Source organism: Uloborus diversus, chromosome 6 (genome assembly GCF_026930045.1).
Source record: "Uloborus diversus isolate 005 chromosome 6, Udiv.v.3.1, whole genome shotgun sequence".
NCBI lineage: Eukaryota > Metazoa > Arthropoda > Arachnida > Araneae > Uloboridae > Uloborus > Uloborus diversus.
Window position 1 is genome coordinate 88,405,188 of NC_072736.1, and position 21,822 is coordinate 88,427,009.

The 21,822-nt window shown below is 32.3% G+C and overlaps 1 protein-coding gene across 1 annotated transcript in view; it reads left to right on the plus strand.

The window, feature by feature from the left end:
* Positions 1-21,822, plus strand: part of LOC129224569 (uncharacterized) — a 36,841-nt gene that overhangs the window by 12,069 nt on the left and 2,950 nt on the right. The window contains exon 2 of the mRNA XM_054859046.1: positions 13,175-13,348. Within this exon, the coding sequence (XP_054715021.1) occupies positions 13,175-13,348 (174 nt within the window). The remainder of the gene's footprint in view (positions 1-13,174; positions 13,349-21,822) is intronic.

Below are 21,822 nucleotides of genomic sequence, written 5' to 3' on the forward strand. Positions count from 1 at the left end.
ATAGGGGCGCTTAAAGCAACAAGAACTTTAAAATCTGCAAATTTGAAAAACACGCAAAAATGTGCCACGCCCCCTAAATTAAAAAATTTTATTTCCCAAAAACGGTAAAGCAGACAAAGCTCATATTTTGCACAAACATTATATTCATGATAAGGAACAACATATGTGAAAATAAAGACAATTAAAAATGTCAACAATCACAAATGCCGTAAACTGCCTGATTCTTACAGACATTGGCTCTTAACAGTTGCAATAAGTATTCAATGTTCTCAAAATCAAGACAGAAATTGCGCATACGAGCGTTTGACACTCTGACCTCAGTTCGTGATAATCGTGTTATATCGCAGAATTATTTTCTCCAAGTTTATATAAAAATTTACTAGTATGTTTAATTATCAGTATGTACGATATACAACAAATTTAATGTCATAAAACCATTCCTTAGCATGCACTAGAATATTACTTAAAAGAATTTCAAGTAGCGATTATAAATTCATTCTTCGCACATTCTTTCAGTAAATATGACTAGTTCGGTTATATTAGTTACAATGAACTTGCGTAAGAAGCAATTTTATCAAAATCGTCTTGTTTACAAAAAGTTACATATATATACACACACTTCAAATCATACACGCAATCACTGGTATTCTAGTGGTTCAAAAATATTATTGTAATATAATTGTTTTACTGGATTTGGTTTTGAAATAACATGAAGAACATTTGAAAATACGGATCAGTAAAGTACTTCTATAATGCGGAAAAAAAACTTTATATTCAACTATATTATCTTCTAAAGTGTAACAGTCTCCAGATATTTCGTAGTTATGTGTTTTGTAGGCAAACGAAAATGCTTTGAAATTAAAAACAAATCATAGAACTTCTCATTTTTTAAACAGGTTTTTTTACCCCCCCCCCCCCTTTTTTTTTATTCAATCAAAATTTGCTACAAAAGAATAATTTTAGAATTTCTGTGTTCTGCAGAAAATTTACAATAGTGAAAAGCCTAAATAATAACTTAGAATTCCATTGGAAATTTCTCTGATATTTTAAAAGATAGGGTAGGTGAGGGTAAAGCCCCGCGATTTTCAGTTTTTATACCACCATGGTCAAAAAAGGGCATGTTTTCCCATTTTTTCAAATTAGAGTCATTGCGTGGTTTGTCACCTATAATCCTTCCAAATTATAGCTACATCTGATTAGTAATAATTGAGAAAATTACAATTTAGCGGGAAAACAAAATTACGGGGTTTTGCCCCACAAAATGGGGTAAAACCCCGCAATGCGGATCTTTACCCCACTCAAGATGAATGTGATTAAAAAGGGTGACTGCTTGGTAAAACCTCCTTGAACCATCGGTTTACTGTTATTTAGCAGTACCGAACTTAAATATCTCACACTTTAAAAGTTTAATCTTTTTTTTTTAACTCTGTCACAAAAATAATATCTTCTTCTCCACAAAAGGAGGATTAATCACCCGGGAAAAAATGACAGCCGCATTATAAAAATTAGTTTAATTAACTGAGGCTATAATTTAATCGAATATGTAGTACCCAGTGCTTTAAGTAAACAGTACACTAAGTTGAGTTTTCTAAAAATGTTATTGCGTCTTGGATGGGACCGTGTCCTGCTGAGGTTACGACAATTAATTAATAATGTCTTCATTTCCAATGACTCTTCCTGTGTCTCAGTACGTTTGCAGGCTTCTAGGTGTTTTATGTAAAAAAAAAAAAACCCCTCTACATACCCTCCTCCTTCTTGTCATATTGAAGTTATCTGGGCCACGTTTTGCAGGGATAAACTTCGAGTTCTTCTCTTCAGTTTAACTCGAAATTATAGGGAAATTTGTTTCTTCTTTGAAGTCCTAAGCCTTTGTTCCATTTTTCAGAGATGTCTTCAATCGATATTTTTGAACTTAACTTTAATGTCTACCATGCAGAACGAAGAGATGCCTGCAATTAAATTACGTGCTTCATTAAGCTCGATATTTATCATGGTTCTGAATTGTTTTTCTTCTGAAGGTATTAGAACAAAAAATTAAACGTACGTAAATGTTCAAAAAAAAAAAAAAAAAAAAAGAAATATACATAATGAAAGCACATTTTAATTCAAATGAATGTAAGATTTTTCCTAACAAACTTATCCAAGTAAAAACTTTATGAGTAAATGTCCACCAACAATTAATTTTTTAAGTTGAATAAGTTGTACAAAACACATGCTAAACAAAAATATTAATAATATTTCAAAAAAGAGAATTTTCAGCTGAGCGGAGAGAATCCTTCCCCTTTTGGAGATGCGGGGTTTTACCCCAAAACAACTGCGGGAATTTTCCCCATTTTGTCACTTTCTGAAAAACGCGCCATGTTGCTTTTAAGCAGCCATTAGAATAACTGTTTTCACGCGAAAGTGAAGCTTCAATGTACCAGTATTAACGTGTAATTAATTGATTTTTCTTTTCAAATTCAACATTTTACAATGTTCAAATAATGTATTAGTAAAGTTAGATCAAAGTAGTAAAAAACTGACTTATCCCCCTTTCTCGTCTCTGGAGTGCCTAGTCAGGACAAAATTTCATTGATCAATAGGTTTCCATAGGACAAACCCAGCACCTAGAGGTAAATTTCTTACTCCAAATTGATCAAGTTAAAATGTCGGTGCGGATTTTTACCCCACGCGGGGCTTTACACCCCACCTACCCTGTATAGGTATAATTGTTTTTCTCAAGTTACAATCTTAACCCGAGATTGCTCGCGCGACCAAAACGAACGGGAGTGCTCGCGCAGGGTATCTCATACCCGAGGAGGTTTTTTAGTATTTTCGAGTTCAATTTTCTTTCAAAATGGTTGAAAATGCAAATAAGAGAAAAGAGTATACTTATAAAATACTTTCTTAAAAGACTTGCATTCAATTTCTACATTTTTTCGCAAATGCATGCCATATGGACCATGCAAATGTTTTTGTCACATTTTTCACACACAAATTTGGTTTTTGTCTTTGGGGTTTTCAGTACAGCTTTTGTATGTTGACTTTGCTTTTCTAGCCAGGGAATGCAATGTCTTCACTAGATCCTAGTTTTAATTTTAAGTCTCTTCGAAGCATTGCGTATGCTTTAGTTCAGAACTGTAGCAGAAATACTCGCGCAGGATATGATACACCCGTAGAAGTCAATTCCAAAGAAACTAATCTTAGAATATCCCCACCGTTTCTACCCCTTCAAGGTTATGACCTATGGGTCAGCTACTCAAGGAATCGTCCACTTCCAAAAAAAAAAAAAAAGGTGGTTGGAAATTTGGTTGAAAGCGAAGAGGTGCGTATGCTCTGCGCGAGCAATCTCGGGTTAAGAAAAATGCACTTCGAATTCTATTAATCGCAACTAGACCTTTCTAAAATACATTACAGTTTAAAATGTAAAATTTAAATGGGAAGTTTAAGGTATAATTTGTTCAAGCGACGGTGACGTAATTACAGGCGATTAATCTGCGGATAGCGCTACAAAGTGCCCTTTTTCAGCGCGAGCAATAGAACAGCGGTTTTTCTTTGTTTACTTTTGCAATAGTGTAATCTGTGATTCCGTATTTTTATTTTATTTCTTTCGGCATGTCAAGAAGGAGTACGTAAAATCATTGTTTTTGTTTTGTTTCTGGATACATTTTAATTTCCTGGAAAACTGTTGAGAATCGTTTCATTTCTGTCCCAACTAAGAATGATGTTCCATGAAGTGCTTTATAAATTGCAGAAGAGACAATGGCTCAACGGATACTACTTTTTATTGATGTGAAGAACATTCCACAAACATGATATTAATTAAACTTTTAGACGGATAGAAAAAGATTTATTTATACAAAGGAACAAATAAAAATAAAATCCTAGACATTTAATTTAAAGGGAAAATTCTAAACGCATAACTATTAGAATTTCAACTTTTTGTTATCAAAATTAGCTTTTTATTTTGATAAAAATATAGGAGGATTTCTTAAGTAAAAGAATAAAATAACTTACTCGCTAAAGTAAATATTGATGCTGATTGTTACCATAAAAATCTTATGTTTCAGTTTACTAGCAATGGGGTAGTTTCCAAAATTTCAAAAGTATTTTTTTCTGAAAGAGCATGCTTAAAAACATATGATCTGACCATTTTTTAAATAATGTATTTAAGTTTAATATTTTTAAAAAATCACTTAAATCGGTGCGCTTTCATTGTTTACACTTGTGCCGTGTGACATCACAAATAATGAAATGCCATTCAATGTTGCTATTCACAGAACAAAATATTTAATTTGCATCTTTACTCACGTGTATTGGCAACGATATGGTTAATAGCAAGCGTAGAGCGCAATTTTAATTCGCTGCTTGATAATCATAACGTGGAAACGAAGTAGAAAGATGCGCCAAATTGCGTCATTTGTGACGTCATAAAGACCACGCCTTGTTTGAAAAGTCGGACATTTAAAACAAATTAATTAAAAAAAACTGTTGGGAAATTGAAAGTTTTTTCTGGATCCATGTAATTTTTTTTTGCTCATTCTATCCATTTCAAGGACTAAAAGTAGTACTTTTGACTGAAGGATACCACCCCATTATACATGTGCCTTTTTTCTTCTATTTGCATGCATGAATTTATTTTCGACAAACTAAAGCTTTGCAACCAGGCTTTGAAACAATGTTTTATTTATTTATTTATTTTGAGCAATCAGGAATTGCTTTTTGTTCTCACTTGACTTGGGGGCCGTCCCCTTTCCACCCGATGTTGCTCCATGAGCGAGCATCGTATCCAGGTTCCGTCCATATTTTACTCACACACTCAACGTCTTAATGTACACACACACGCCACTACACACACATACACACACACGCCTATACACACACACACGCGCGCGCCCTAATACATACACACGCACATGTCTACACATTCACACACCTACCTACATATATACACACACTCGTTGTTGCGAAAAGCATAACTTGAATTCAAGATGTCAAAAATTCAAATTCAAATTAAAAAAAAAAAAAAAAATTGTGGGTGTTATTTCCTTTTCTTGTGAAATCTCTCCTGTCTTAGGGAAGGTGCTTTGTATGCAGTCCTCTATGTATGTGAAGTTGTTTAGCTTCCGCATAAATAAATAAAATAAAAGATACTGTTAAAAAACTATTTATTTTAAAGCAGACAAACTTCAACTAAATAAAATATTCTATTGTAATTACTTTTGGGTAAGAAATTCGTAAGCTAGATGTGATTTAAACAACAGTCGTTTACAATACCCGTATCTAAGTGTTTAGAGAAAAATAGATTCCCAAAATATAGAGCAATAAAATAAAAAGTACAAAGAATCTCCAATCGGATAAAATCTCCAGGAAAAAAAAGGGAAGGGAAAAAAAAAACACTGTATCGCAAAAAAAAGCAGACGATAACATCACAGAGGCGACTTTAAATAACTTTTCAAGCAATGTCAATGAACCAAGTGACTCTCTATCTACCAATCACAAAACGAATAAAAAGCCACGGTAAAGGAAAATCGTATCAAGCAATCTTCATTGCTAATAAATTACTTTTAAATAAATAAAAAAAAGCGCCTTCAAAAAAGATATAGGAACTAAAAAGCAAAAAATAACTGATTTACAGTTACATACTAGTTGACTCCTAGTGAGGTTTAGTTGTGCACCTCCTTTTTTGGTTGCATTCGGATGCTCCAAAGGGGATCTTTTGCCCTTTTTTGGGGAAATCATTGTTAATTTCGATGTGAACTCAAGTGGTGTTACAATTTGGCGAACACTTGGCAAAATATCAGTAGTTTTTTTGTCGCCAGCTTGGCGACAAATTTGGCGATTTAATTTTTTTTTTTAATCGGGTTTCAATTTGGCCACTGTTGGTGATATTTAGAAAATAAACTATTGAATCACATTAAAACTGCCAATAATGAGAAAATGACATTGAATTGGAGTAAAAGGAAGTCATGTGATGCACACATCAGCTTGTTTCATATCACTCCTATGTCATTCTAAATAAAACCCTGTAGTTTTTTCAAAATATTGACGGATCTTCTTTTTGAAATGGGTCAAAAAACGAAGAGACAGAGAAATAATACGCCACTGAAGTCATCGTACACTCAAATATTTTCGAATAAATTCATGATTAAAATTATTATATGTCTTTTTTTTTTATTATTATTTTTGCATTGTGTTGACTCTTAAAAGTCATTTGGTTTTCATTTTTTGTTTATTTATTCCTGATTATTGTGCTTATTATTGTGATTTTTTCCTCACATCAGTAGCTGTAAATTGGTTTGAAATGTCTCTAAATTAGTTAATTTATTTAATTCTATAGTAAAGTGCTTGATAAAATGCTTTAAAGAAAAAAATCGGACCGAAAACCAGGTAACAAAAGGTCAACCGGCAAAGTTGACAAAGCGTGATCGGAGATTTACAGTTAAAATATTTATGAAAAATACACATTTGAGTGCTGTAAAAGTTTCTGCAGAGTTAAATGAAAATTTTTTTTCATTTAATTTTCACCTAAAATTGTTCACCAACTTCTCTTATTAGCTGGATTAAATGGGACCTTTTCCCGTAGAAATTTTCTTGGCCGTGCGAAAAACTGAAATCATGCGCTTTTCGTCGCAAAATCAATGATAAATAAGCCCAAAACGTTTTGGAATGACGTCTTACTTACAGATGAAAATGAATTCAACATTTTTGGTTAAATTGTTGTATAATTGTAAATAGAAGAAAAAATTAGGAATTTAATCTTAAGAGCTTAGTTGGACCAGATAATCAGGACGGTGAAAGTGTTCTTGTGTGAGGGTGCATGTCAGCATCAGGACTTGGTAGCTTGGAATTTTTTGATGAAATGATGAATCACGCTGTTCATTTAAATATTTTAAAAACTAATTTTAAACTCTTAGCCAAAAATTTGGTTATCGGAAACAACTTTGTTTTTTACTTCCTTTTACAAAAAAGGAAATGTTGTATTCGCGAAAAAATTTTCTCTCAAAAATCGGCTTTAATTTCCATTTTTCTCACCCCCGAACGAATGTTGAGTTTTTTTTTTTTTTCGACCCGACCACACGTGGATAATTGCCTAGGAACCTACAGACACCCGAAATATCTATTTTGGCGACCCTCGAGTTAATTACAACGAATTTTCTCGTGACGTCTGTATGTACGTATGTATGTGCGTATGTGTGTATGTATCTCGCATAACACAAAAATGGTATGCCCTAGAAAGTTGAAATTTGGTACGTAGACTCCTAGAGGGATCTAGTTGTGCACCTTCAATTTTAGTTGCATTCGGATGTTCCTAAGGGGGTCTTTTGCCCCTTTTCGGGTGGAAATCATTATTAATTTCGATGTAAACTCAAGTGGTGTTATAATTTGTCGGACACTTGGCGATACATCGTCAGTCTTTTGGTCGCCAAGTTTTGTCGCCGACTTGGCGACAAATTTTGCGGTGGGTTTTTTTTTTTTTTTTTTTTTAAATTTGGTTTCAATATGGCCACTGTTGGTGACATTTAGAGAGTAAACAACTGAATATAATTAATATTGCCAATAATGAAGAAATGACATTAAATTAGAGTAAAAGGAAGTCATGTGATGCACACATCAGCTCGTTAATAAGATAACGATAAGAAGCACACGGTTTTCAACGTTTGCGTCTAGTGCCTCAAAAATTGTCCTAAAGTTTAGAAAATATCCCTTTAATCTCCAGATTTGAACTTAATGTAACATATTTAGAGATATCTGGAGGCTAGATTGGGAAAATACGACTTTGAAACGAAAATAGAGCAAGAAACAGTGAGACTCGAAGTGTAATTGAACACTTACTCAGAAATTACGCAAAAAGAAAAAAGAATGTAATCTGTTCATTGACGTTTAAAAGGTGTCGTTGATAATGCATGATATTCTACTAAATAATAACTTAGTAAAAAGTTAGATTATTCAATAATATATACCGTTTTTTAAAGGGTACGAAGACTTGTGAGATAAAATTTCCGGCACTTTTTGGTTTTTGATTAAAAAAAAAAAAGTTTTAATATGTTTTTAAAAATTTTCATGCAGTTTTGTTGAAAATGGATCATAGATCTTATAATTAAATACCTATTCCGAAACATTAATTCTAACCAATGGATAGGGCCCTATTTCATTGAAAGTCGTAGGTGTACGAGCACTTTTGAGAGCCTTTGTAGGTACGAAAAATTTGTCTTCATCATTGGTTCAACTTTATCAAAGTTTGCTTTCTGAAAGCAAATGCACGAGTCACTAAAAAAACAGAAATCACTTTAAGTTTAAATTTGTAAAATTGTAACATTGTAAATTGTAGTTTATATTTCACAGCAAATCACGCATAACCCTTGATAAAGCTGTCATAGATTTAGGAAAAAAGAACTTAGCGAAAGGACGAGTACACGTAGCTCTTAGCAGAGTCAAGATTTGAAGGAATAGCTCGATCTGATTTAGAACCCTTTAAACTTTTAACCCGAGATTGCTCGCGCAGGGTATGACATACCCACCTCTTCGCTTTCAATCAAATTTCTAACCACCTTTTTTTTGGAAGTGGGCGATTCCTTGAGTAGCTTACCCATAGATCATAATCTTGAAGGGGTAGAAACGGTGGGGACATTCTGAAATTAGTTTCTTTGGAATTGACTTCTACGGGTGTATCATACCCTGCGCGAGTACTTCTGCTACAGTTCTGAACTAAAGCATACGTAATGCTTCGATGAGACTTAAAATTAAAACTAGGATCTAGTGAAGACATTGCATCCCCTGCTAGAAAAGCGAAGTCAACATACAAAAGCTGAACTGAAAACCCCAAAGACAAAAATCAAATTTGTGTGTGAAAAATGTGACAAAAACCTTTGCATGGTCCATATGGCATGCATTTGCAAAAAAATGTAGAAATTGAATGCAAGTCTTTTAAGAAAGTATTTTATAAGTATACTCTTTTCTCTTATTTCCATTTTCAACTATTTTGAAAGAAAATTGAACTCGAAAATACTAAAAAACCTCCTCGGGTATGAGATACCCTGCGCGAGCACTCCCGTTCGTTTTGGTCGCGCGAGCACTCTCGGGTTAATTAAACCTCACGATGAACGGGCATTAGCAGAAATATAACAATTGACTCATCTCATTTCTGATGAAAAGTAGATTGGATTCACAGTATTCCGTTAGAACCATTTAAATGTTTACAGTTTCCCAAACTACAAATAAATTGTAAGTTGTAAAATTGTAAATTGTAACATTGTAAATTGTAATTTATGCTTCACGACAATATGTGTTATGTAACCCGTGATAAAAGTCGCATGTTTCTTCACACAGTCCTACTATAGATGAAGATAAAAAATTCTTCTAGAATGATTTTTATGTTTGCTTCAGAGAATCCTAGATTCAAAATTTTCATTTTGATTGCTCTTAATAATAATGTTTTTAGTATTTTCTTTAATTATGGGTAAAGAAAGTACATACCATTGTTTTATGGCCTTTTTTTGACAATGGGTTTTATATTTAATCGTTTGTGAGGGAAATTACATGACATGAATTGTTTTTTACCCGTAACTTTTCTCTAAAGAACAAATTGGGTAAAACAAATATTTGGAATCTAAGTTCGACCACCCCTAAACAAAATCACCACTAAACAAAGAAATCATAGAAACCGGTTCACTAAGTGAGACGATATACAAAATTAATCAAGTACAAATCAATTTAAATATGAATATGATATTTGAAGAGTTCCCTCAATTTCATCAAACCCGAATTTAATTACCATTACACCGACGGAGAAGTCTACCTTTTCAAACAAAAAAAGAATTTTCCTCATCGGCAGGCAGGGGCGCGCCCAGAAATTTTGAGGCCCGTCATAAATAACTTTTCCGGGCCCCTCTCCATATTGTTTACCCCTATATTTCACCCCTAGTTTTAAAAATATTGGCCCCCCTTCAGGCTCGGGCCAACAGTTGTCCCCCCTGTGCACGCCCCTGGGTACAGGTGTTTTCGAGTACTTACGGAACATCGTGCAAAGAAAAAACAAATCCGACGAGATCAGAACTTCCTCCTTTTTTTGAAGCCTGCTAATTAGTATAACCCTAATTTCAAATTAAATGGCGGCATTGTGAAAGTGTAAATCAAGAATATTGGTCAAACTTCAGAAATCAGACACCAGATACAACATATGTATTAAAGTAGCAACATATATTTAATTCACTTCTTTGCTACGTAGTAATACATTAGTAACACCTATAATTAAAAATTGACAGGCGACGTCGCGAAAATTAATCATTCATATGCCGTGAGAATTAAATATCGTTCAAAACGAAGGCAAAACCTAAGCTTGAAAATATACACCGGCCACGGCGAAACCACCTGACCTTTGACGTATTCCGCCCGTGGCGAAAGCTCTACGTAGCCACAACGTGGGAAATTTAAAGTTTCTTGGATTTCTCCGGGACCCCTAATCAGATCCAGACCAAATTACCATGGGACCATCTGGGAAGTATACCCTTCCAAAAAAGAAACCAGAATTTTTCAAATCAGTCCAGTAGTCTTGGAATAATACGAAAACATACATAAAAAGCTGCAAGACGAAATCATAACCTCCTTTTTTGAAGTCGGTTTAAAAAAAATCTCATGTTCTTCAGAAATTAACATCTTTTTTTCAAGATTGAGACTGCTTGACAAATTTTGCACGTCTTTTGAAAATATAACATCTTATTTCCAAGAAAATTTTTTTCCGTGATGTTTAATTTTTTTTCCCCGTTTAAGTAAATTTAAAACACAAGACTAAAAAGTTTACAAAAATCCAAAAATGTAGTTGAAACAATTTTGCACATTAAAAAGAAAAAAGCGATTTAAAAAAAGGATCAATCGCTAATGAATATCGCTGTTTTGCATAAATAAACAAAAAGATATCAAAATTTCGGATTATAAATTGCTCCCAATTTCCTTTTCTTTAAATGTCCTCCATGGCACGGTACCTCGATTGTCTTGTTTACAGAAGTCAAGTGTGCAAAGTAAAAAAATAATTAGGTCTAAAATCTACATAATTAAGACTTTATAAACAGCCCTATATATCGGTTCTGTTGTCCTTTATTACATCGAATATCGTTATTTTGTTATTGCTGAAACCGGACTCATTTTTAAAACTAGTGGGCTCTCCGCTCCCCTACTATTGGGCTATCAGCTCCCTTACTAGTGGGCTCTCCGCTCCCTTACTAGTGGGCTCTCCGCTCCCTGCTCACCAACCCACGAAGATTGCTCTGCTATTTTAATTGGTTGGCGAAGGTTTAAAGCGCAGGTTACGAAGAATCAAGAGTAAAAAACACGTTACGATTAGAACAAAATAAAAATCTCGCTTCATTTCTTGTAGAAATGGAATTTTTAGTGAAGAGCTTTTGATTAGAAAAATACTAAAATTCTACTCCAACCTGAAAACAAAAAGAACTTGACAAAAACATGTAAAGTAAAATTATTTTTAAAACAAAGTTTCAAAGAGCACCTGTCCACCAGGGTGCCAACTAACTTGTACCAAATTTCACAGCTGCTGGTGTTACGGGGCTGTTGAACGTAGCAAAACAGTCGTACGGTTGAAAATTCCCTTTCAAATTCTCTCCAGTAACATTTTGCTTTTAGCTCCGGACTTGAATTGAGTTCAGCCTAGGACTTTCGCTATATTAGAAACCAATATATCTGCTGTTGTAATTAAAGGAGAAAATTAAATCAAGTTGAATCCGATGCCGAAAAAAAAAATATTTCGAATAACATAGAATGTTAAGGAGTGTGAGAAATTTTTCATTCCTTTAAAGGCAATTTACGTGAAATTTTAGCTTATTTAATCACAAAATAATAATAATAATTCAAAGTGGGAGGAGGAAAAAAAACCGCTCCCAGTGCAAACCATCGGGCTCAAAGTAATTTTGCATCAAATTTCTGGGCGAAGCGCTATGGGATCTGCTGAACGTAGGCCCGCCACAGACATACTATCACAATTTCTTCGACATTACTTTTTTTTTAACATATCGAGATAACATTGCAAATACTACACTAAACTTCCGATTATCCGCGGAATAGGGTTGCATGGTATTGGTAATTGCGGATAAGCGAAAACCACGGATAATCCGAATAATAGGTAAAAAATGATACTACTGTATGCAATAACTAAAAAAATGAATAACACTCACACACACATTTAAAATTGCTAAAAACATTGCAATATTACATCTACTAAGACTGAATACAAAAAATAGATGCAAGAGGTAAAAACTAGAGACGTACCGAGTAGCCGAGTACCGAGTACTCGGCCTTTCACTACTGGTCCGAGTACCGAGTACCAATTATGTTTTAATAAGAACCACGACACACGTGACGAATTTTGAACTCATTGGAATAATAGTACAGAACTCCATGTCCAAATAATAGTTTTTAAAGCAAAATTCCAGCTGAAATTTAATTACGCACTATTGAAAAAATTTTGTTTGTGTGTGTCAATAATTTTACAAATAAGTTATTTTTTAAACTAAAAATAAACAAATACATAAAAGGTAGGATTAATCAAGTTGGAATTAATACAAATTATATCAATCTATACTTCTAGTCCGCTAAACGTAAATAATTTTTAAAAGCAAAACGTTAAAAGCACATTCCTTGTAATGCCAAAACACGTGTCTACAGTGTTCCTGCACATTTGTGCTTTTAATGTTATTTTATTTTTTAAGAAAATTTATTTTTATGCTTCAAAAATCCATTTAATAATACATATAAAAAAAGCATAACAAACTTCATTATTCTCAAAATTTGAATTTGACTTTTAAATTTGAATTGGATTTGATTGCAGCATATTATATGCTTGCACTTTTTTATTAATTGTAAAATCTGCTTTGAACAATATTCATTTTTTTACAACTACTCGATATTGGCCGAGTACCTGATGAAAATTTGGCCGAGTACCGAGTACTCGGCAAATTGGCCGAGTACCGAGTAGTTACCGAGTGCTCGGTACATTTCTAGTAAAAACGAACAATAAGACAATCATAAGTTTAAAAAACACTTAGTGACAGTTTAAAAAAATGGTGAAAATACCCGCGATTAACCCAACTGCCGGATAATCGGGAGTTTACTGTACATTGAACATACAAGAAAGCTATGTTTCCACATTTGATATTTTACTGTATAATTTGTAAATGTTTTTCAGCAATTTTCGCCATCATGGTTCTGCGACTACATATCTTTCGCAGAAGGAATACTTTGCACCTCAGGTACAATGCTGAAACGATGAGGATAGCGAAACAGTGTGGTATTTTTACAAGCCTGATATCCTTCATTGCTGCTATAACGTACTTCGTTTTGGCTTATACAATCAACCATGGTAATATTCCTCTTCTTTTAATCAATTGCTTCTTTCTTTTAATAGACACCCTTTTTTTTTTAGCTTCACCTGTATGTATGTACGAGTAGATGAGAAAGGCCGGTTCTGCTGCGGACGGCGGTGACGGTAGTATGCATCTGCAATCCGCTTCCCAATCCCCCTCTGACCTTGGGTTGACCCCCCTCTGATCTCATGGCTGCGCCTCCGTGTAATCTTTGTAGAAGATTACGGGGGTATTTTCGCGCATTTTGTCGTTTTTCGCGCGTTTTCGAACTTTGTCATTTTTTCTTTGTAACCATTTACGAGGGTATTTTCGCGCATTTTGTCGTTTTTTTCGCGCGTTTTCGAACTTTGTCATTTTTTTTGTAACCTTTTAAGAGGATATTTTCGCGCATTTATATTCCCCCCCCCCCCCCCCCGCGTTTTTGGACTTCGTCACCTTTTTCTCATAATCTTTTACGATGATATTTTCGCGCGTTTTTAGATATTTTGCCGCGAATTTTATTTATTTTCGGACATACTGGACTTAGTTGTTTTTTCTCACAAACTTTTACGAGGATATTCTCACGCGTTTTGATTTATTTTCAAGCATTTTAGAGTTCGAGGATTATTTTACCGTTTTAGTCTTAGACTATTCTAAAGTCTTTTAATCTTTGATTATTTTCTCACTCTCTTAGTCTTTCACTATTTTTAATCATTTCAGACTTTGAATATTTTTCACAAGTTAGATTTTTCTTTCATGCATTTTTGGACTAGAAATTTTTTCACATCCATACATTTAGGATTTCGATTATTTTTTTCTAGTTAGGTCTTTGACTATTTTAAAGCTCTTTTGTCTATTTTTAGCAATTTGTAGACTTAGTTTATTTTTATACCTTTTGATTTCTAATTACTTTTGCATCTTTTATTCATTTACAAGTGTACTCGACTTTATCATTTTTCCAACTTCAACTATTTTTTTCATCATTTAGGAGTTCAATTGTATTTTCATACATATTTACACTTAAAATATTTTTCGAATTTTGATTTTCTTTTTCATGCATTTCAAACTTTATCATTTTTACAACTTTGATTCTTTGCACGAATTTCAAAACTTGCAATCAATTTACTCTTAGTAGTAATTAACACTTATCATTAACAAATTTTCACGAATTTTAAAAATCAACTTAATTAATTTTTTCCAGTAAGCAAATTTCGCACTCAAGTTACATTTCATCACTACATATGCTTTTCAAGAGTTTCATTTAATTTATCACATTTTATTTAATCAACTCTAATAATTATTTTTTGATTAATATTTAACTTAGTCATTTTATCGTATTACTTTATTTATTTTTTCATACAAGCACTCTTGTTAGAATAAAACAAAATTTTCAACTTTCATGAATTTGAATCACTTTGACTATTTCATTTTCCCAATAATATTTTATTTTACTTTAACATATTCTCACGCGTTTTACTATTTATCATTCATTTACCAAAGTGATGAAAAATGTTCCCGCTATTATATTCAAAATACAACTCTTTCAATATAGTTATTTTCCAAGACGAAAGTTAACAAGTTTTTTCTAAATTATTACTTTACAGCCAACTAATTTCATTAACAGAGTTTTCAATACAATTTATAAATTTCAGTTTTATTTATTAATTTTTCATTCGCATGCAAATAAATTCAAAGTCGCATATTTCATTCAAGTCGGCTTCAATTTTGTATAACTGAAGAAGCTTCCAACAAAATACTCCCACATCACAACCAAGACTTACAAAAGATATTTTTACAAAATTTCATATCATTTCAAGAATATACACACTCATATAAAATCCCCAACAGAATAAAATAAAAAGTTTGCTTAACACAATTTTAGACCTATCACAAGTACTATATTTGCTCCTTTTTAAGAATTTTCATTAAACTTCGAATTAATTTAATACTAGTTCATGATCAACATAAACAGATAGGAACAGACACATACAATCTTCGTGAAAAAAAAAAAAAAAAAAAAAAAACCGGAATCAATAGTAAATTTATCATACGAAGAAAAAAATATTTTAAAGTCAAAAATCCAACCTTTGTAGGAAAAGACTCCTCCAATACTTATGCATTGATGCATTATTGAAGATAATGAATAATATTACAAAATATGCGTCGATTTTAAATTTAACAACGGCATAAAATGTAATATTATCCAAACTTCATTTCCATGCCTTCCTAGAATGTTCTGACTGCAACCAACACTCTCTTCGCTAAGCGTCCATCCACATCGAAAGCACAATGGATAATGAAAGATGAAACATAGGCTTATCTCAGATTTTATCTTATCATAGTGAGTCATGGAATTCACGTGGTAAGATTTCAACTCAATACTAACGGCTGTAAACACATGTGACCTCTTTTATCGCCCAAAAACTTAATTAAAGAAGATACATCGATTTAAATCTTTATTTGAAACTAATTTCCTAATTAATTTCAAAACCACTGTCGACGATTTATTTATTTTTTATTTTTTCCCGAACTTGAACTGTCTACAAAGTTATTCTATTCTATTCGTTTCTCATGCACACACACACACACACACACACACACACACACACACACACACACACACACACACACACTTAAAGACTTAATTTTTTCTATTCGCAATCATTCCACCATAACATTTCACATTTTCAAAAAGACCATAGTTATTACTTTTTTAAACTGAGTTGTTTTCCAATGATTATTTCACTGTGGAGATTATTTTCAATGCGTTCTTATTCTTTTAATAATTTTCATCAATTAAGCATTACAATTATTTATTCTTCCAAAAACATAGCGATTTTCACATTTCCAAAAAATATTTCTAGTGATTTTATTTTTACAACAGCGAATTCAATTTCCTTAGAAATTTTCGAATGTATTTTGTCATATTAAAACGAATGCATTATTCAAGTTATACATATGTACATGGTGTAGCAATCAACCTTGAATGAATAATTGCAGGTCTTAACATATAAAAAAAATTTCAAGTTGTAAGAATATTTTTTTTTTTTTTTGTTTCAAAACAATATTTTTTCAAACTTGTAATATTTTTCTACTTAGAAAATGAAATCAAATATTTTTTTTTCTTCAATTATATAAAATGTTTTTAAGAATTAATTTCTCAAACTTGTAATGTATTTCCACTAATTAAAAAAAATCAATTTTTTTTTTCAATCATATAAAAATAAATTTTTAATCTTACAAAAATAATTTTTTCCGCAAAAATATTTTTTTCAAAACAAAAAATAATATTTTTATAACATATTATTTTTTTTCTTTTCAATCTTTTTTCACAAAACTATTTTTTTTTTTTCATTTTTTTTCAAACTTACAAAAATAAATTTAATCAACTGAATCTTCAAACAGAATGATTTAATTAATTTTAAAACTAGCAATCACTTTACTTTTTGTATTAATAACAACTATTGTTAATCCATTTACTCTTTGCACTCTCAGTATTAATTAGCACACATGCATTTCAAATAATAGTAATGTTTAAGATACTTATAAATCATTCACTCAAGCTTTCAAATATCCAATTATCATGTTATTGTTCAATCATGTGAGGGAACTTGTAATGAAACTTTACTCATCAATCGAAATTATAAGCGAATCACATTTTTAGCAATTAATATAATCATACAATTAACTTTGAATTTAAGAAAATTAAAAACTATTATACACTTAGTAACACATAGGTCGAAATGGTTTACGATCAGGTGAGTGTCTTTTATCAATTGAGAGAACAACATAGTTGAGAAAGAGCGCTCACATTTCATATTAGAATTTATAAGTCTTTAAGGTATTTCTCCAATATTGAATTCAGTATTAATACGTATGAATTTCAACATGTGAATGTGACTGTATATTATTTTTCAACCCATTAACTTGTTTAAGGTTCACTATCATAATTTTCAACTTTTTCTTAGCATATGTTGAAATATTTTATGTGTGTCAATCTATTGAAATATCACAAAAATCATATTCTCACTGAAACTTTATTACAATACCATACTGTGAAACAAACAAAATACAGCCATTCTAAAGCTTGCTTACAAGAAAACGCATGTAGAAATTTATGAAAGATTAATTTCAAAGCACAAATCATCAACTATATACAACGCAAAGCAACAAAACAAGTTTAACTGCCTTAAAGGATAACAGATACATTTTGAAGGATAGAGGTAATTCATTTATAAAACTTATTAATTTACTACTTAGCTAAAGGTGCGTATTTCGCAGTCTGAACTTCCACATTGACAATATGATCCAACATCCACCCAGATCCAAGTTGTATAAACACCTCTAAGGCGTTTTCAACCTGACCAATAGCATCATTCAAATGTTCTAAGATAGTGTCCTTAACAAGTTCTATTCGCATTACACTTCTAAAATAAGAAGTAATCAAATTATCATCATCATCACCAACATGACGACTCAGCACTGCCTTCATTACTATGCACCATTTAATGCTTCGTTTTTCATCTATTTCATCCTCCAATATTTGAATAATTTGGAGTCTTAACTCATCAAAACACATTTTTATGTCTTGAGAATTTTTAGGAGCAGGTGTTACAAACTCCGTAGCAAAAACACCGAATGTAGTTTGTCGAGTAGGTTTTAATCTATTTGAGACATAAGTTTTCACTGTAACTTGCTTCACTGCACTATGCATAACACGAACGTGATGCAAAAGGGTAGATTTACTAGCAAGCACTTTTCCGCACTGATCACATGTATAGCTTCGTCCATGTATCAGTATATGCCTTTTCAAACTATCCTCTCGTTTAAACTTTCTGTCACATTTCGAACATGCAAAGGTGGTAGTAGAATTATGAATCTTCAAATGACGATTCAAAGCAGATTTCCACTTGAATGACTTTCCACATTCTTGACATATGAATGAGGGACCATGCTCCTTAATATGTAGATTCAAATGCTTTCTTTCATCGAATAGCATGTCGCACTTTTCACATCTATAAGACTTCTTTCTAGAATGTATCTTTTGATGACTTCTCAAAGTAGACTCACGCCCAAAGGAAGCATTACATTTCATACAACAAAATGGTTTCATTCCTGAATGAGTCTTAAGATGTTGATTCAAATTTGAATTTGAACTAAATTGCTTCCCACATGAAGCACATACCTGTAAAAGATATAAAGGAAAAATAAATCAAAAATTATCAGAAACTTTTTTTATTTAAGTCAATTCTATCATTGAAAATAGCATTTAAAACACTAGCACATATGAAGTTTCGTGCTATATACTTTCTCAACATCATTTCATCATCTAAATTTAAACTCAAATGAAATGTAAATAAATACATAAAACGTGAAAACAAAACTCCTGTTTACATCATATTCAATTCTTTTAATAAGACGAGAATCCGAAAGTTGAAATTTTATAAAAGTTCATTTAAAAATACAGCACACAATATCGTTTACTGTTCCGCTACCAAAATTCAGCATGTACAATTTTTCCACTAAACTAACAAGCTTCTTTAGAATATTAAAGTAAGATGCTTATCAAGTAAGCGCAAACCTTCAAGTAAGCACATTTGAGAAAATAATCAAAGATTAAAAGACTTTAGAATAGTCTAAGACTAAAACGGTAAAATAATCCTCGAACTCTAAAATGCTTGAAAATAAATCAAAACGCGTGAGAATATCCTCGTAAAAGTTTGTGAGAAAAAACAACTAAGTCCAGTATGACCGAAAATAAATAAAATTCGCGGCAAAATATCTAAAAACGCGCGAAAATATCATCGTAAAAGATTATGAGAAAAAGGTGACGAAGTCCAAAAACGCGGGGGGGGGGGGGGAATATAAATGCGCGAAAATATCCTCTTAAAAGGTTACAAAAAAAAATGACAAAGTTCGAAAACGCGCGAAAAAACGACAAAATGCGCGAAAATACCCTCGTAAATGGTTACAAAGAAAAAATGACAAAGTTCGAAAACGCGCGAAAAACGACAAAATGCGCGAAAATACCCCCGTAATCTTCTACAAAGATTACACGGAGGCGCAGCCATGAGATCAGAGGGGGGTCAACCCAAGGTCAGAGGGGGATTGGGAAGCGGATTGCAGATGCATACTACCGTCACCGCCGTCCGCAGCAGAACCGGCCTTTCTCATCTACTTGTACGTATATATGTAACGGAATCTTGCAACTCAATTTTCACCCATTTTCTGTGATCGGATTCTTTTGAAATTTGGTATGCGACCTCAGACCCGATGACAATGCAATATTCTATAATCAAATCAACTAATTTTTTTCTTATTAGTTTATTCCAAAATTAATGAACAATCTTGCACAAATCCTCTAATATGAGACAAAAAAAAAAAAAAAAAAAAAAAGCTCGCATAAGTTAGAATTTAATATCTATAGAAACCACTGATTTTTCTGCTTCAGATAAGATTTGTTCCTAGGTAATTAGAACGTATCGTCGGACACCACTGGTTGAGAATCGCTGAACTAGATAGTCATTTTAAGGGGATTTTTAAACTAAAACCTGGTTTGCGTGTATATATATATATATATACTCTCTTAAAAAATTTCAGCGATTTTAACTCAGACTGAGTAAATTTTCACTCCTTTACAGTTTCGAAAACGCACTTTCCTTATAGGAGTGAATTTCATTCCTTTTGCGGAGCGGTTATTTTCACTACATTTGGATAAGCTAATTTCACTCCCTTTTGATAAGTGTTTTCCACTCTTTTTTAAGACTAAATTAATATCCTAAATGAGTGACTGCTTTCCGTTTTGGAAAGCGGCTATTTCACTCTTTTTTAGAATAAAATAGATAAAATCATTTCACTCTCATTTGGTGAAATTGTTTTTTAAATGTGTTTTCATGTGCTTATGCTGTGTATTTGAATTTAAAACTGTTTTTAAAATTGTTATTTCATTTGAAAAAAAAAATTAGGTTAAAAAAGTGTGAAAAAAAAACTGTTTTTAGTGTTTCTGAAGAGGTTGCACAAAAACTGTATGGTAAGTACGAAGACTTTTCTAATTTATTAAAACTTTAACTGGTAATATTTCTTGAACTACTCGTATATCGTTACAAATCACTCACGTGCAATATTACGTACATTTCCGAATTTAAAGATTGAAATAAAATTAAACAAACCCACACAGTTCCAAATAAATATATTTAAAATTTTGAAACTCTATATTGATATTCTTGGTGTGCCTTTTAACATTAATAATGTTTTAAAAGTTACCTCAGTTCAAATTAATTTAAAAAGTCACTCATAAATTATGACAAGATACGTTTGAATTCAATTTTGTTTCTTCGGGGTCATTCATTAATTACGTAAGGACAATTTTGGCAATATTTTTGACCTTCCCTTCCCCCTATGTAAGGGTATGTAAGATTTCCCCCCCCCCCATCTTACGTAAGATTCTTTTTTTTCTACACAATAATAAAATAACAAATATTACATCACTGGGATCGTTCTTAAATTAACTATTATTATTATTTTTTTAAAACCTTTTTGAGTAAAGAAATGTTTACTGTAAGGAATCTAGACCGAATGTTTTTTCGAGAAATAATTTTTGTATATGATGCGATACTAATTAAAAATAAGGCATGCAAAACACAGAGCGATTCTTTTATTATATTTTACACGTTTCATTCTTTGAAACACAAAACAGCTCATCCTATAATACATACTTTTACCTTCCTGAAGCAAATGAAATATAATATTTGCCAAACCACTTGACCGCGGATTTTTAATATAAACTATCGGCTTGGAAAATATTAGTAAGAATGGATCTAACCCCCCTCCCCTCCAAGCAAGGGTATGTAGAGAATTTTCCACTCCCTCAGGACACTTAATTAATGAATTAGATGTTACACATATGAATGAGTGTATTGTACAAAGTTTATGATACTCTTTAAAGTTTATTATACACACAAACAATATTTGATTAATTTAAAATATACGCAGTGGTTGGAGCTCCGTCCATCGGGAGCGGATTCGGTATCCGACCTATAGATTTGCGCATGGTCGGGTCTGTAACACCTACCTAAAATATATATACAGTACACACACCAAAGATGGTAACGACTGTTTCAAATGTCCTATTTTTGATTCGATGACCGAAACAAAATTGTTGATGAAAGTTTCATTCATTTGGAAGAAAAAGTTACAAAAAGTTCACCGTAACATTGCACGTGGGTGATTTGTAATGATATACGAGCAGTTCAAGAAATATTAACAGTTACAAGTTTTAGTAAAAAAGAAAATTCTTCGCACTTACCATGTAGTTTTTGTGCACTTCCTTCAGAAACCTCATTCGGCAACAAATATTGTTTAAATTCATTAAATGAAGACATTTAGATAGCGACATCCACTTGGTACTCACGACCAACGTTAGGTAAGCCTAACGTGGAGGTATAGAAGATTCTCCCTAAACAAAATCACGTGACAGAATCGAACCAATGAA